Genomic DNA, 18,461 nt, shown 5'->3' with positions numbered 1-18,461 from the left:
TGTCCAAGCTGCTCTCCTCTATAATATGAAAGTGGATGGGGACCAGGGACTGTCAAGCTCCAAAAAGGATATAAAAGCATCATTGAAGTAGTCCATCTGACTTGTGCACTATTATACAAGTCTTCTTAAACAATAGGATAGCTTTTATGAGGAACAGACTGAAATTGTATTCACTATTCGCTGAAAATCCAGCCTTAAAAATCTTGCTTGATAGCCATGATATCTAATCCATTAACATTTATTGTCTGGATAAAGGCATTTATTTTTGGGTGAACTGTCTCTTAAAGGCATTTACAGCAGATGTCATCAATCTGCTGTACTAATAATTTATGTTAATGGTGCTTTATTTTCAGATCAGTTGCAAAGTGTCGCAGTTTATCCATCTGTACATGTTTGGATGCAACTACTTCTGGATGCTGTGTGAAGGAATTTACTTGCACACACTCATTGTAGTAGCTGTGTTTGCTGAAAAACAGCATTTAATGTGGTACTACCTACTAGGATGGGGTGAGTTTTCTAATAAATCAATGCATTTAATCAATAAACATTTGTAGTAATATTTGTGTACTGTAAAAACAAAAAGAAATCCCATTTTTATTAAAAGGTTTCCCACTTATACCAGCTACAATACATGCCATAGCGAGAAGTTATTACTACAATGATAAGTGAGTATACTTCTTTTTTTTTCTGTAGTAACTATTTGCACTCCACTGTAAATAGCATCTGCCACATAGTGCAGCTATTTGCACCCACAAAGTCTGGTTGAACCACAGAAATATAAGACAAACTAGACAATAGGTGTCGTTGCAGTTACATGAGGTGTAAAGACAGTGTTAACCGAGCAGTTACTATAATTTTACTACAAAATACCATGGTGAAACTATGCTTACTGTAGTAAAACAAAGGTTATTGTTTCTAAGGGAAGTTTAAGGTTAGGTTGTTGTAGGGTGTCTGTGGGACTCTAAATAAACACAATAAACACGCTGCAGTGATTCCTATATACTGTATGTTAATATTTAAATATGGTTGCAAATAGTATCTGACACTATTTGCACCAGGGTTGAGGTGCAAATAATATCTCTCACTATTTGCACTGTGGTGTAAATAGCATATACCATTATTTGCTCCAGGGTGTTTTTATTTTTAATTTTATTTATTTTTTCTGTAGATTTAATTAGTAAATGGGTATTTGAGTTTAAATACTTTTGGGAAGTCTTCAGTTACATGCTATGCACATTCTACAGCTATTAATTTTTTTTTTTGCTTATTCTTTTATAATTATTATTAATTATGAATTATGTAATTTGTGTGACTTTATTGAAAGAGAGACTACATGAAATATTTGTACTTTAAAAAATAAATTTTTAACAGATTTGAAAATGAATGCAAAAAAGGGGAAAATTAGAAAAGGTGACCAGTCACAGCACCTAATATACAGTATATACTTTCCCTTATCCATTTTAAGTTCATTAAAAATAAGCTAATTATATGTTGTGTACACTGCCCAGTTATTAATGCTATTGCATGATATGACTGACTACAGTTTTTGATTTGTTTGTACTCTTATAAGCTATGTTTAAAACATGTAAATCCCTTTTCTTAATATGCTTACCTAAATCTCATGAATTAAAGTAGTTAGCGTCCAATATAAAACTCCATATCAAATGTTTGGCTAATCCTTACCCTCCTAATCCACAGTTGTTGGATCAGCACAGATACTTCTTTGCTATATATTATTCATGGCCCTATCTGCTCTGCTCTGTTGGTAAGACATCTAAATTATTTTGCCTTATATTTGACCACTTTTCCTTCTAAAATATATTATCCTCTGCAACAATGACTATAATGTTTATATATATATATATATATATATATATATATATATATATATATATATATATATATATATATATATATATATATATATATATATGAGTAATGAAGTATCTTTAAGAGTTGGGGAACTGCAGGGATATTGCAACACATTTTGGTTTTGCTCATTTAAGCAGAACATGTTAACATTTCTCTTTGCAATTTTGCTTCAAACACCATTGACCTGTCAGCAGGCATTACCAGTTTCAATTACCTGCATTTCTTAATTGAGAAAGACAATTAAACTGGAAGAACACAGTGTTTAATATTACTTTAATAACACCCTTGCTGACAAACTGTAAAAGTGTTATGTGAGTAATGTAACAACAAATGAAAAAAATTCTATATTGTGAATTTGTACATTTAAAGTGTAAAGTTATGTTAATAATTACACAACACACTGCATTGATCCCTAATTTCAACTGTTCTAATAGCAGCTGTTAACAAACAAGATTACTGCAATTATTTGCTCTTGATTTGCATGGCATCTGTCTGTCTAGGTGAACTTGTTCTTTCTGTTGAACATTGTACGGGTCCTCATCACCAAACTGAAAGTGACACACCAAGCTGAGTCGAGTCTGTACATGAAAGCTGTCCGAGCCACCCTGATTCTGGTTCCACTCCTGGGCATTCAGTATGTTCTTCTCCCTTACAAAGCCGGGGGGCGTGTTTCTGCTGAAATCTCTGACTACATTATGCATATCCTAATGCATTATCAGGTAAGGGTGTCTTAGGGAGCCTACACTAGAGTTTACACTGTCAAAGTGAATGTGAACCACAAGGATGTGCATTACAAGGAGGTAAAAATTGTGTGATGACAATTTTTGCTGCAATGCACTCTGTTGAACAATGAAAATTGAGAGAGGCAAGTCCAGATGTGCTTTCGGAAATTAATTTCCCTGTATTCCCACATAATTTCAAACTGACTTCGTTCAATCCACGCCTTCAAAACCAAAGTAGATTATTGCCAATATTACAGGTACAACCGGTGTCCAAAATGCAATTTGGGTTTGAACTGAGAAGCTTTACCGTCCATAAATATTTATTACCAGCCATGAAACTATGATGAACTGTAATTTTCTCTCTCGCGGAATCATATACAAGCTAGTCTCTAGATAAAACTGCACCTGTCACAAAAACAAAACTGCACCTGTCACCATTTTGATTTTGCTCCTCATATTTTTTTTTGTTTTGTAGTGTGAGGAATATTCCACATATGTGTCTCCACTTTGAATTCTGTAGACACACTTTCAAGCATCCTATATAAATCGACATTAAATGTTCCTCTTGATAGCTGATAGAAGACTTGCAACAGAGTTTTCTTTATTAGATGTTTTGTATATCTTGTATCAATCTCTCACATCCCTTAGATTGGAGAGGGTCAGACTTTTGTGCTTACAATTTGATTTAAACCATATATTATGTTGCAGTTCCTCATTGGCCAACTGGTGAATACTCACCAGAGAATTACTTGCCAGTGCCAATTGTAACTCCCATTTGGTGCTTAGCAAGTGTACATTTTAGATCCTTCACACAACACTGTTGTCATCGCAAGATATGATTTCCTAATCTTTGTGAATGGCAGAATGTCAACAGCCTACAGAAAATTCAAGTTTTGTTTGTCATTAGTTACTTAAACAGCTTTTAAAACAAATGATAAAAGAGGATTCTACGGTACTGAAGAGCTAGGGCACAGCTAGAGAAGAAATCTAGAACAAAGCAAGGGCTCTTGAAAACATTTGAGAAGGAAGCCTATGGCTGATCTGCTATTGTGGCATGTTTGAAATTATTCAAGTCACTGGCCTCTTAATCTTTGACTCCTAAATGTATATTTTGAGATTGGTAGGTTTGCAGGAAGGATATAATAATTTGTAGCCTGTTGTGAATAAAGCTGCAAAGTGAGAAGTCTTGGACAGCTGGTGCCGCCAGACCTAGCTGAATCGGCACAATGAATAATTCAGCAAAACAGGCTTGTCATCCCAGATGACTCTTCATGCGCATTAAAAGTACTTGCTGCCAAAATGCGTCAAAACACAAAAGAGAGCAGCACTTGACACCAGCCCAGAAATAGTGAAATAGTGAAGCGGCTGCAATATGGGAGATTATGGTTTAGCAATGCAAGATTCAAAATGATTCAAATTTTGCATTAGTGCCATTGGGACTATTGTCATTTTGCATATTTTATTATTCTGTATATATACTGCATGTGCATGTGCGTGTAGATAGATGGATAGATAGATCATTTACTTGTACTTAAATACTTAAATAAATATTGCATCTTATGCATATTTTGTTATACTTTCTGTGATGCTCAATATTTACACTATATTACAATTTATACCTAATTTCTTTCATTTGAATTTAACCATAATTCATCTACATATCATACTAGAATTTGTACTTCTAGTAAGATGTCATTATTCCCATTAATGACATGTATTTATAATTGTATTTTTAGGGACTTTTGGTGGCCACAATCTTCTGCTTTTTCAATGGAGAGGTAAGAGTTTACTCAGCTGAAATAAAACTGTTTATCTGCTAGAAATGATAAAGATCTTGCAACATCCCTTTCCCTGAAATTGAAGATCAAATGTTGAGATTCCCAATGTGGTGTATTGTTTGTTAAAAAGAAATCCATGGCAGATATCCACATGCTGATGTGCAGGGCTATAAATGGGTGGGGGGCAACTGGGTAGTGAATTTCGAGGCGGGGGGGGAGTTTCAGTGCCCCTTATGGCTCCTAGAATGGCGCCCCTATGGAGAAAGAAATTTAATTTGTGTAAAACAATTTATAAAAAAAAACATTTTGATGCTTTTTACAGTCTCAAAGAAATTAATATAAAATTAATGTCAACACTGTCTATGTGATTTTTTGTATTGTTGGTTAATGTAAATAAACATGCATTAGACAGCCGTCTTCGGCTGCTGCATCGCATCTCTGTTTGGCAGGGCAGTGGATCAGGAGCGATACACTTGACTGGGTTTAATTGCATCAAAAATGCACACTAATTTGCACTGATATTGCTTGAGCGGGTCCAATTGTGTTAAAACACGCATGAATTCATAAGGTGAACGATCACATCAGAGAACTAACGTAAATCTCCAAAAATGAATACTTTTCTTTACATTTGTTGTTACTTAAACAAAGATGTAGGCTGTCCAATTACCATACTTAGGAATCACTTGGGTCCCCCAGTGAATCTCGGCCATTTTCAGCACTGCTTATTGTGCAAGCCTGACACAGAGGGATCTTCTCCAAATTAGCATTTTGTATTTCTGCAGTAGCTACTTTATAATGGACAACATTACCAGTTCAGCGATAAATATGGTAATTATGCTGATATTGATCATGGAGGCCATGAACTTAGGCTATGGTTAAGATAATGCTTATTTCCTAAAATACATTTGAGAATAATAGGCTAGGTGAAGGAGATCAATGGATTTGAATTTGATATGCTCCTAGGTCAGTATATAACTATGGTCAGCTAGGTCAGTGGTTCTCAAATTTCCCAGGACAATTACCAAAATAGTTTTCCCTCTGATGTTTCAGCAGTGAGCAAATTAACATCTCTGCAATCTTAAAGGAATAGTTCAGACAAAAAATTATAATAATAAATAAAAAAAAAATTCTGTCATCATTTAATCACCCTCATGCCGTCCCAAGTTTGCATGACTCGTTCTTCTGTAGAACACAAAAGAAGATATTTTGAAGAATTATTGTCCAAACAATATAAAATCAATGGGGCCAAAAACTTTTTAAAGCAACAAATTGGACATAAAGGCATTATAAAAGTAATCCACATGACTTGAATGGTTTAATCCTTGTCTTCTCTAGCAATACGATCGCTTTGGGTGAGAAACAAACCCAAAAATTCAGTCATTATTCACTAAAAATCTTCAATCTTGCACATCTATGCACGTTCATGAGAGAAGCTCATTTGCGCCCTCGCACTTGACACATCAGAGTATTTGCATGCTCAAAAGAAAACTTGTGTGTAAAGCGCGATGACGCGTGAATGAGCTTCTCTACACTAGAGCCTAAATTACTTATTTGCAGCCCACATTCACAAAGTAGAATGCTTTACGATTGCTTCAGACTAGATGTTCAAAGCTATATTAATACTGCAAATAGATTGGAAAATAGAAATAAAATATTTGAAAAATAAAAAATACAGATTAAAATAAAATGTATTTATATGCTGGGAGTATAACTTTGGTATGTGCTGAACAGTTTAATAATTATGAACAAGGTGACTTGTGACACAAATTATAGGATTTTGAAACAGCACACTTGTGGACATTTGAATGGAGGAAATTGTAACACTATAACTTTTTGATATGTCAGTTTTCATTAGGAATGAGAATGGATCAGCCTGAAAGATAGAATTTTAACCTGATATGAGCTAAAGAACTAAACTTGTGATACCAATGTTGTCAAATTTTAAGGCTGATTTGAAATACTTTATTTGAACGTAATCTTGACCAATGAATTTGGAGATTTTGATATCTTCCTATTCAAGTAGATAGAAGCTGTACATGTATGAGGAGAAAACTGCTACTCAGAGGTGGTATGAATATGACTGCAGAGTGTGTTTGCTTGCCTTAAAGGTACATTGCTTGGGATTACTGAGAAAGTAATCTGTGCAAACCTTCCACAGGTACAAGCTGTTTTGAGAAGACACTGGAACCAGTACCGCATCCAGTTTGGAAACACCATCACACACTCTGATGCTCTGAGGTCTGCCTCGTACACTGCTTCCTCCATTACGGAGGTCCAGGGCTGTTACAGCATTGACGGCCACACAGAACACTTGAACGGCAAGAACTGCCATGACATTGACAACACAGTCCTAAAACCAGAGAACCCCTTCGCCTGATGCCATTTAATGTGGCTGTGCACCGTTTAAAAAAACTGCTGATTACCATGACAGCTGACCTGGACCTTTTGCCCATAATTCACTACTTGTGCTCTCTGAGGGGGTGAAGGAGAAAAGCCATTTACACTGAAAAACATTTCACTATCTTCTGTGTTGTTAAATGGACACATAAGCATTTTCGGCCTTGTCTTTGTGCCATAAGTATTGTAGTTTATTTTACCCCTATGTGCAGTGGAATTAAGTGTGAATATGTTGCTCTTATTCAGAAACCACGTGTAATGCACTTCTTTGTCTTATAGGATCAGCCATCAGATGATAAAAAAATATATAAATCTAACCTAAATAAAGACCACACATATTAAATATCTATATATGTTACTACATAACAAAAGGGAAAATGTAAGAGTCTATAGAACCATTCCCAAATACAACCAGTGCCCCTTTTTATAATGATTCTTTTTATGTAAAACTTAATTGTAAGTTCCTGTGACATGTGAATACTTGGACTGCAAAATAGACAAATGTCGTCTTTATTATCTTGGAGAACAACAGAATTGAAACTTCAGTAAAATATAAATGAGAAAATATTCTGTATGCACAAATTTGGTCCTTAATTGCTACATATCAGAAGGTAGTATTGACTGGATACGTCCATTTAAAGGTGAAGTGTGAATTTCTCTTTGTTAAAATACTTTCTCATCCCAACCAGTCAGACATAAAATCACTGGCTCGACCAATGGCGTGAGTGTGGGGGCGGGACTATCTATTTGGCCAACCAATGGAAGATGAGTGAAGTGTTCAAGAAACCTGTTTAAAACCAACCAATTTTTTTGCTACTCTATTTGGTTGCAAGTGATGCAGAAATTACACACTTCACCTTATATTTCAATACATTAATGTTATGTTATCTGATACAAATCAGAAATATTGTAAATCTTCAACATAATTACTAAAGAACACCAATTTGTGTAACATTTCTAGGTTTTTTGACAATTGTATGTGAAAGCCTAACAGCACGATGACATGCTTATCATTTTATTCAAGATATATTTCTTAACATGATTATATGCTTATTTTTAACATAAAAATTTGGAACACAAATGCCACACTTTTAGTGTTGATTGGATTTTAGACTTTATATTTCTAACTGTTCTTATAATGCTTATCATGTACTTTTTCTTTTTAATCTGTGACTTTTATGAAATAAGGTACAGTATTTTACAACCTAGAGTATATTACTCAAGAGCCTTTCTTATAACACACTTGGAGTATGCAAGATTTCGCTGTTTTTGTCTGAACCTCTAACCATACTGCCTAAATTACTAACATTCCATATGTGCCCAGTGTTTATTTCCTTTGACGATTTTATGCTCACCTGATTTCACTCTGTTTTGGATTAACTCTGACAAATGGCATGTTTTCATTCTTCTTAAAGGGAAAGTTCCTCAAAAATGAAAATTCTGTTATCATTTACTCACCCTCATGTCATTCCAATCCTATATGACTTTCTTTTTCGTATGAGGAAAACAAGAGGAATTTTTGAAGAATATTCTGGACTCTGTTTTCTGTATAACGAGTAAGAATGAGCACGACGTATTACAAGTCTTATGTATCTTACAAGTGAAGTCATATGATAGCTTTGTGGAACAACGTGAGGGTGAGTAAATAATTACAGAATTGTCATTTTATGTGTACACTATTCCTTTAATTCCTGCTTTTGTACATATCCTAGCAAAAACATGTTCGTATATAGATCCTGCAAACGGATGTGTTGACAGACAATGTTAGAAATGTGAGGATGGGTTTGTACAAATGATGTAAATATTATTTTACTTGTGATCACATTTGAAAATTTAGTAGAGGTGTACTTCGACCTGGCTTTGCATTGCAGTCGTTATTTCTGAATATTTCTTCTATTCTAAACAATGAAGGAGTTGTAACTCTCACTTTATTTTCAGAATACATCAGTATTAATATTGCAAACCGTAGCATTTCACAACAAATGCCATTCAAACATCCACTGTATCGTTTGATCAGGTTATCACAGGCCCAAAGCAATTCAAACCTAATTTGCATCTTAAATGTACTTTATTTTGTTGTGTTGTTTGTGATCATTTGTGTGATTTCATGAAAACAAAACACTCACTGCAGGACGGTTTTATGTGTGTTCATATGTATTAAAGGTTGCACTTTGTGCAAAAATATTTGCTTTCTAAATCAGCATCAGAATGCTACAGTTGTATTGTGTATATTCTGCGTTTTAACCAACCACTTCAAATGTTCTTTACTGGGTGAATGCAATTTGTATTTGTTCTCCTGAGACATATCCATGTTACATTTATATCATAAAATGTGGGCAGTGTTGCAATTATGTGTATTGTATTACTCTGTAATTACAGTTGATTATTTCAAATGTCATTTTGTTTGCATTTTATTGTGTGTTTCTTTAAAAGAACTGGGGTGGGGAGGTAGACTTTGATGAAATTACAAAAGCGTATAAAAGCTCCCACTATTCATAATGCACAAAGGATTTAAATTAATTTGGCAAGGTCAATCTAATGACATTCATTCACAAAAGTCATGTTTGTCCTTGGGGCACTATAGAAACTCATTAAACATGTCCTTCAGTCGTTTTAATAAGGTGATGAGAGGGCTTAGGAACAGAGACACATAATAATTTAGGGATATTAAAGACTTTTCTTTAAAAGATGAAGCCAGTAGAAAAATATTGCTCTGAGCTACAGGGTTAGAGGCAGTCTAACAGCTAATCAAATATTATATTTCAATCAATAAATTATCTACATATCGGTTAACCTATAAAAGGCCCGTCTGGCTGCTTGAGAATTGTGTCAACTGATCAGGATCAACTTATCCTGAAATTATCTTTTAGTAGATAAGGTTTACATATATATAAAATTTCTTTATATATATATATATACATACATATATATATATATATATATATATATATGTATATATATATATATATAAGAAATTTTGGCCGCCAGATTTTTCTTCTGACATGCCACAGTTCAGCATTAAATTAAGAATTTAAGAACATACACGCTATGCTATCTTGGATGGTGTGAGGTAAACAGGGCAATCCCAGAGAGCTCAAAAGATCTTAATGCAAAACAAACTGAGAAAGGGTTGTTTATTTGGCATTTATTTGAGTCTTTTTCCAGTTGTTAAAAATTAAATGAAAAAATCTAAATGATTTCAGAAAATGTTCAGCCAATTTCTTTTTCTTATGTTCTGTTGGCATGTCTATGGCATCATACTCGTAAAACTAATCTAATTAAAATTGGAAGATATAATAGCATTTGTTTCATACAAAATCTAACTTTTACTCCTATTAAGACAAATCAATCACAAAAAGGCATACATTTTTAGCTGACTTGATATCCAATACTTTAAAGGAATAGTTCACCCCAAAAATGTAAATTCTCTCATTTACTCACCCTCATGCCATCCCAGATGTGTAACACAAACACATATTTTTAGATGAATATTTCAGCTCTGTGACAACTGGTTAACTCAAAATATATTCAAAGTACAAATTAATACTAAGTTCAAAATGACACTGGGATGTCTCAATAGATCTTATTCACAGTAGTGCCATGTTACATTTTTGATGTGAATGACAAAATGACTGTGAGTGACAGACTTTCAGTGTCCTCACTGGGTTTTACTGTTGTTTAAAATATTTTATAATCATTAAGCTGATTAAAAAAGGAAATTCTAAGGACTCTCAGTGGACATTAAATTCCAGAAAACAGAGTTCTGGAAAATTAGATGTGATCTAGGCGCTTTATACAGCTTTATGCTCTGCATGCATTGAAGAGGATGTACGTCTATCCCTCAGCCTCGAAGTAATTCCCTCAAAAATCTAATATGGTACTGCTGTGAATAAGGTCTTTTTTATTAGTGTAAGAGTTGAACAAATTATGTTAATAGATTAATGCTGATGTTGTATTTCAATATGTAATGTTTATTCGGCAGTATCTATTCTGTGTTGTAAAGGATGTTGTTGTGAGGACTTTTATTATGACGGGTGGATGAAAAAGGAGAGAGAAAAATAAAAATAAGGAAAAAGATAAAAGAAGCTAAGAAAATAACTCATCAGTGTCCGAGGGTTTTATTTTAATATTTCTTTAATCTTTTAGGATTAAGCCCCGAGAACACCCACAAGCAAGTATTACACCATTGCCATAATATGTTATAAAATAACAGCATACAAATTATTATCCTACTGTATATTAAAGGAATGTGAATATAAATAGTCCAAAGCAACAGAATGTATAAAAATAAAAAAATCCATAGTGTCTCATGTATTATGCATAATGGCAAATACTGTATATTTGATGATGTGGCTATATCATCCCTTCCAATAAGGCAGTTCAGAAAAATAAATAGTTATAATTTTCTCTAAAAATCTAATTTGCTCTCTCCCTATATTTTCACATATCAGACACACAGCACTCAGTCACAAATCAGATGGAAAGTCCAGTGAAACTGGTGTAGCACTGATGCAGGTGGGCTAACAGAGAAAAGCACTTGACAAACAGAAGATAAGCACTTGCTTCTCTACCCACACAGATGTGTTTCATCATATGTTCTGCTTTAGCCAATACTTTTACTGCACTTTCAACAGCAGCCCACCTTAAACAACCAGTGCTGTATTCAGTGAGATACAGCTGGCATGACGTGATGGTTCTGCCAGGTAAAATAATAAATGCTGTTATGAAGAGACTGAGATGATTTTCCAGCAAAAAAGGTTGAAAAAAGAACCAAAAGGTGTTTTCACAAGACTTATCTGATGATCATTCACTAACTGGATGTGAGAGGGCGGAGGGCGGGACCGGGTCGTGATCCTACACACCCAGTCCCGTATAAGGCTAATTATGCCTCCGTGAGGGTTAAAGGTCGACTGCAGAGGATCGTGCGGGAGAGAGAGATCGTTTACGGACACGTCCGTCATGTGTGTGTTTATGTTGTCTTTTAAGTTTACTATTAAAATATGATTTACATCGTCAAGCCTCCTTTCCATTGATCGCTTTACACTGGTGCCGAAGCCCGGGAAGGAGGAGGGATACGCCGTAGTAGAGTTCTCGCCACTACCGTCCACCCCAAAGGAGCAGACACGGCCATCTGCCGGGGGACGAGGAGCCCAGCCGCCTGAAAGAGGACGATGGCCGCCGACCGCGAGGGGAGAATGGGCTCCTAACCGACCGCCTGGAGCGGTCAGGGCCGCTGCCAGGGGCGCAGGAGTCGCCTACCGGCCACTGATACACGGCGGGGTTTATGACCGCCGACCGCGAGCGGAGAGGGGCTCACTGCCGACCGCCTGGAGCGGGAGAACCGCTGCCAGGGGCAAGGGAGACCCATTCTGTTCCCCGAGAATGCGGCGGGGCATTCCGTCCGCCAGGGGCTTGAGGACTGCCTCTGATCCGCCCGGAGAGGCGCGGCTGTCGTCCGATAGAGGGTGGAGGAGTGGCCGAGGAACAAGCTGCGGCGTATAGGAGAACTGGCGAGTTTTTTTTTTTTTCACCTCACTCTCCTCTCTCTCTCTCACTGTCGCTGTGCGTTGGCCTTTTCCCTCTTTTAAATTTTAGTGTTTTTGTGGGGGGTACTACACTGTTACAGGAAGTACCCCCCCATTTTAATTATTTCTGTTTCCCTCCCCTTGTCCCCTCCCTCGTCCAGGTAGATGGGGATGACCTGCCGGCAGACTAGACGTAAAGCACGCCCTCCCCCAGGGAAGGGGGTGTACGTCAGGCCGGGGGCTCCCCAGCCGGGGGCTCCCCAGCCTGAGATAACAAGGAAGGAATGTGGCAGGGCGGAGGGAGGGGACGGGTCGTGATCCTACACACCCGGTCCCGTATTAGGCTAATTATGCCTCCGTGAGGGTTAAAGGTCGACTGCAGAGGATCGTGCGGGAGAGAGAGATTGTTTACGGACATGTCCGTCATGTGTGTGTTTATGTTGTCTTTTAAGTTTACTATTAAAATATGATTTACATCGTCAAGCCGGTTCTCGCCTCCTCCTTTCCATTGATCGCTTTACAGTGGAATACAAGTTTATAGATTTATTTCCAGTTTAAAACAAAATCTTAGTATATTACAATACCACATATAGTTAAATCAATGACCTTCTTTATAACACTGAAGAACTAGTTAGTTCAGTCATTAGTTACTATTCCATTGGGAATCACCATTCAATTTAATAAAATGAACAAAAGAAGCTTGCACACTATTGCTAATACCTCCTTTAGTGCTGCACAGAAGAAAGCAATAATACAGAGTTAGAATGACATGAGGATGAATAAATGCTATAACTTTGGAAGAAGTTTTACTTTATACGTTACTCTCACTGTGGAAAGCATTTAGAAATCTGGAATGAATAAGAAACTGTTTTTGAAGTGCAAATGTAGTCCAACATTCCCAATGTGTTTTAAGGAATCTAATGTTATTTGAATTCTATGGCAAAGAGAAGGGCATACAGAAAATGTCAGATCAAAGTGAAGAAATGATAACAAAACCGTTCAGCCTGCAGCTCTCTTGGGAGACTTTATGTATTACACAATGACTGCAAATGATTACTGTTAGTACTGTACATGAGTTTCACTTATATAAGTGGTTTCATTAAATGCAAAGCCTTTCAAAAGCTAATATTTCCTACAGTGCTGGTTACATTATTGTTCAAAGGCTATTAATGTAACTTAATAAACCCCACTAGGCTGTACTTACAAAACCCATCAACTACATTGTGGTCATATTTCACCCTAAAAGAAAGAGATAAGACTTAAAAGAAAACATCAAGATGTAGTATAGTAATGAGAAGTTGTGCTTAATTGTCTTGACAATGGTGGCAAACTGAAAAGAAAATGGTCCTAAAAATAGGCTTTGTTTCCATTATGCAAATCTTTGCACATTTGTCTTTGATTTTGGGTGAAATGTTAACTGTTTAATTATTGTTATTTAATTTAAATAAATTGTTTACCAATTAAATATTTGCAGAACATAGAGCATAATTGTAAAATATTTTCACTACCTGAGAAAGTCTACTGAATAAGACATTACACTGAGAAATTATGCCAGAATGTAAATATAATTATAAAAACTACCTATTGAACTTTGCATAAGTGCAGGATTTTGTCAGTGCAGGTTTCTTTCTTTTCTTTTTTTTGCAGCATGTTCATGCAAAAAAGCATGTGAATGCTGTTAAAAGTAAGTGTACCACACAGAAGTGTTAGCGATTTTTTTGTGAAGCAAAGCTCCTTAATCTGACAAGGTGCATGCAAGTGAAGGACTTTTTACTCATCATTCTGTTGTCCATGGCCATAGTTTTCAGTCGGCTGATTGCACATTTCACTGACTGAAACTTGAGACATGAAATAAAAAATGCACGATTCCCTCCTTTTATACCCGTATGTCCACGGGAGGGACATGCAAATTCTGTTCGCCAATTTCTCATTGGCCTTTTCTAAAAACCAGAGGTAACCGTGGCTCCCGAAAGAAGCCCCTTGTGTCACTTCAATCGACACGACATCGAGTGAGTGACAGACGGGGAACTTGAGTGGGCCCTACTGAGAGATATCCCAGAGAGGAAAGACATTAAGATCAGCCTCGAAAACTTCTACTCCAAGAATCCCCACTCTCAGTTTTATTGACTAAACCATGCTCTTTGATGAGTGAGCTTGTGCGAAAAACATTGTCTCTCATCGCATCACTGAGAGGAACATGAACAAGAACGTTTTTCGTGAGCTGGAAAGCAAGACCATCAACTTCGGAGTTTTAGCCAAGGTCATGCAGTTGTTTGACATCTGCATCAGTGTGTTCTCATTAATGAATTAAGCATGGACTCTGGATAAATCTTGACTCAGTGTAACAGTCATGAAGGTAATCCTTTTAAAGACAAGTGCACACTGAGAAAAGTTGCTGCCAGCGAAAAGTACAACGTGACAACAGTTACAGATGCGGATGCACTCTCTACTTCGCATTGCTGGGAGGGGGCTGCCCCCTTTTCCACAAGCAGGAATCAGGTCACCCTATCTCAGAGACACAAACACATGAATGACATGACAACATATCACCAGAGACTACAAGGCAACATGTACCCAAGCCAAACAACAGACGAGACAAACATTTGTTTGAGAGTTTGGCCACAAATAAACAGGCAACATGACAGAAGCGGCCGAACACAGCACAACATGACAATGGATCGTGACCCGGATACACAGTGCAAAGCAAGTACAATGCAAAGCATTTTGTGAACAGTTTGTGAGAGACTGACACAACCAATTGATACGAGTGCTTGCCACAAGGATGACATAAGAGCAATGCACTCGTGCCTATAAACAATAAGTCAAGAGAACGCATTACAATGCCAAAAGGGCGAGCCATGCAATGAGTGTCAGAGTTCAGCTACAAACACAAAAACATAATCAACAGAAGTGGCTGAACCCTGACAGTTCCTTTTCCATCTTCCACACACGTTCACAATCCACACAAGTTCTGGTGACTTGTTTTTGAATAGACAGTGCATTGGGCTTCAGAAGTACACATTGAAAATCGGAGATTGAAAATATAATTTAAACCCTTGAAAAAATGAAAGTTTTAGGATTTTTGTCTAGGATTTAGCCATATAAAACAAAGAAACAAAATGTTAAATGAATCTGTTCAACAAGATGTTACAAGAGACATTATATTCCTGTTAACCATTGTCATGCATAAATAGGTTAAAATGTGTGTTCATTATTTAATATATTGAATAACATCATAGTGATATTAATATGTCTTTAATCTTCCACAGCAAAGATAATGCAAAAAGGTTAGTATCAATTTTAAGTCCCACATTTCAAGATTACAGTTACTCCTAAATGACCTAAATAGCAGACTAATAGGATATAATACAGGGTGGGGGTTGCCTGAGGCCAATGTCACCTGCATTTAGCTTCAAAGCCAGATGAAAACATACTTTACACCAGTTCACAGATGAGTAAGGAGACCTCTTTCACACTCATCCGCCTAGGCTAAGACATCACTGCAGCATATTAAACAGAACATAAAAGAGTCCTATCTACCTTTTGTTTATTTCACTAATTTAACATAGTTCTTAGAAGGCCAAACATTATTATATTGTTTAAATAATTGCACAATTGCTTACAATAATGATCATGGCCATTAATACGAAACCAAAACAACATGCAAGGACAAAATAAAATGCATTTAATGCAAAAATCAGCATCCTTTTTCAATTTCAATGGGTTAAGCATTGCTTCTAAATGTGCAAAACAAACAATAACACTTCATATGGCAATTCATTGTCAACGACAGCCAATTTACACAATGGACCCTTTTCACAAAAACTGATGACATATTTCCTCTTTAGCAGGTTAAATCATTTAATTTACCACAATAAAATAGACTTTATAACAGGTCATGAACATACACTGGGGTGCAGCTTAAGAGATTTAGTAATTTAATTTTGCTTGGCCACAGTGCAAAGACACATAAAACAATGCCTTTAAGATGAGCTGGATCTCACAGTGAATTCAGAAACAGTAGGTTGACTTTTCTTAAGCTGAACTCAGTGCTTATAGAAATCCGAAGCATCGCCCCCAGTGGCTGAAGTGGGAAGTGTTGTTGAATGTGTGAGCTCCAGTACCAGGGTTAAATGTCCATAGAAGGCTGCCAAAAGCACAACCTAGTCTCATAGAATGAACATTACTATACCAACATATTTGCAAACTGACATTCTACGTTTTGCTGCAGTTTTGCTGCAAATTCACACTAGAGGTGCAACAACAACTGTGTGTTTTATTCACTTTCACAGAAATCACTAGTACTATGGCTGATTAAGATTTTATAAACACATATTCTTCGCACTATTACTCACTATTACTGCTATGTTTTGATATTAGGAAAATCGTGGTTCGAAACCAGTCAAGCACTCAAGCTGACACTTGAGACGAGAATGTAATAGAAGCGACACAAGATGATGTGCTTGCTTCAGAAAATTTGATTTTAATTTCTCATTTTGTTTTTGAACACTATTGGTTAAGGATAAGGATTTCTGTTTTGTGTAACTATTATTTTATTTTAGATCAATATTGTTAGGTATAGGTTATAGGTATAAGTTCTAGGTTAGGGAGGTGTGTTTTACTTATTTAAATCTCCAACTAATATTACCCTTAAAAGCTTGTCTGATTACGACACTATTTCACTCGCTTTTGGCACCCCCCACTGGACATTTCACTGAGCAACTGCAGCCAAATGTGTACTAAAGCACGTAATTTCATTTTAGCAAAAACGTTGCCATGGTCTCGTAATGTTAATGAGACCAGGGTAAAAAAGCAAGTTGTTTTTAGCTGTGAAGTATGTAAAACAGTTAAAAGGAATGCATGCCGACTTTCCGTGTGATCATATTGTTAAGGTGAAGCAAGCAGGAACTTATGCTAACCGCTTGCATCGCTATTGGAAAGAATGAAAGCTATAAATACTCTGGATAATGCCTATGTTTCAAAAATACGGAAGCGGGATGGCAGTCCAGGTAAATCAAGCTTTAATGGTTTTTCCAGTCTAACAAAGAGTCTTTGGCTTTTCAGCTTCACAACAGGGCATTTATTATTCAGTCTCACAACTGGGTATCTACTTTAGCTTCATTCATAACAGACAACATAAACTCATAAATATTTAAGTTTAACAGCTTTGCAGCGTTTAGCTTCACGATATGTCAGGTCTGTGTGACTGGAACTTTCTTTCTCTCACTGGCGTTCTCGGCTGCCTTTTCAACCCATCTCCGTTGTCACTGTAACGAGACACAGGTGTTACAATATCATTAATCACCAGGTTATGGCTCTTACCGCTTCCTCTCTCCCCAGTGACCTCTCTCAACATGACCACGTCCCACTCCACAGCACACTTACCTGTATTCAGGGTTGGGATGGTAACTTTTGAAATGTATTCCACTACAGATAACAGAATACGTGCTGTAAAATGTAATTTGTAACATATTCTGTGAGATTACTCAAGGTCAGTAACGTATTCTAAATTCTTTGGATTACTTTTAGACATGTTAAAATAAATTATGATCCAATGTGATTTTTCTTGATAAAAAAAATATGATCGTGCCTGGTAACATGCATGTAAAATGGATTGAAATATAATTTTAGCTTAGCATAAAGCTGACATTTTACACAAGGTTTATTTTTATTTCTTCTGCTCCAAACTTACTTCAAACCTTCTTCTCTGTCTGCTCGTGTGAATGTAAGACATCATAAAGTGTTTCACCGCTGTTCAAATGCGCTTTGGATCACATCATTTGTATGAAGGTTTTCCATCTGAAAGGACTAAATATGAAATTAAACAAAATGACAAATGCAAAGTAATCTCTTCAGTAATCAAAATATTTTTTGAATGTAACAGTATTCTAATTACCAATGATTTAAACTGTAACTGTAGTGGAATACAGTTACTTATATTTTGTATTTTAAATACGTATTCCCATTACATGTATTCCTTTACTCCCCAACCCTGCCTATATTTCATCAAATCAGCAAGGAATTCTTTCCAAATGTCACATCACCTAATTAATTTTCATGAGCCAAAGAACCTAAGGCACATTCATGAGAACATCCTTGAGTAGGAAATTGAAATGTTGTAGTCTAAACTGCTCTATTGGACTTTGAAGCATTAATCATGTGACGTA

General features: G+C 36.3%; 1 protein-coding gene across 1 annotated transcript in view; it reads left to right on the top strand.

The window, feature by feature from the left end:
- Positions 1-9,497, top strand: part of LOC127658680 (calcitonin gene-related peptide type 1 receptor-like) — a 47,913-nt gene extending 38,416 nt beyond the window's left edge. Inside the window, exons 8-13 of the mRNA XM_052148094.1 lie at positions 354-507; positions 605-665; positions 1,699-1,765; positions 2,373-2,591; positions 4,331-4,372; positions 6,531-9,497. Coding sequence (XP_052004054.1) covers positions 354-507; positions 605-665; positions 1,699-1,765; positions 2,373-2,591; positions 4,331-4,372; positions 6,531-6,749 — 762 coding nt within the window. The 3' untranslated portion in view covers positions 6,750-9,497. The remainder of the gene's footprint in view (positions 1-353; positions 508-604; positions 666-1,698; positions 1,766-2,372; positions 2,592-4,330; positions 4,373-6,530) is intronic.
- Positions 9,498-18,461: the final 8,964 nt, after the last annotated feature.

Source organism: Xyrauchen texanus, chromosome 18 (assembly GCF_025860055.1).
Source record: "Xyrauchen texanus isolate HMW12.3.18 chromosome 18, RBS_HiC_50CHRs, whole genome shotgun sequence".
Taxonomy (NCBI): domain Eukaryota; kingdom Metazoa; phylum Chordata; class Actinopteri; order Cypriniformes; family Catostomidae; genus Xyrauchen; species Xyrauchen texanus.
The sequence above is the reverse complement of the archived record's forward strand: the minus strand, read 5'-3'. Positions and strand labels throughout refer to the sequence as shown.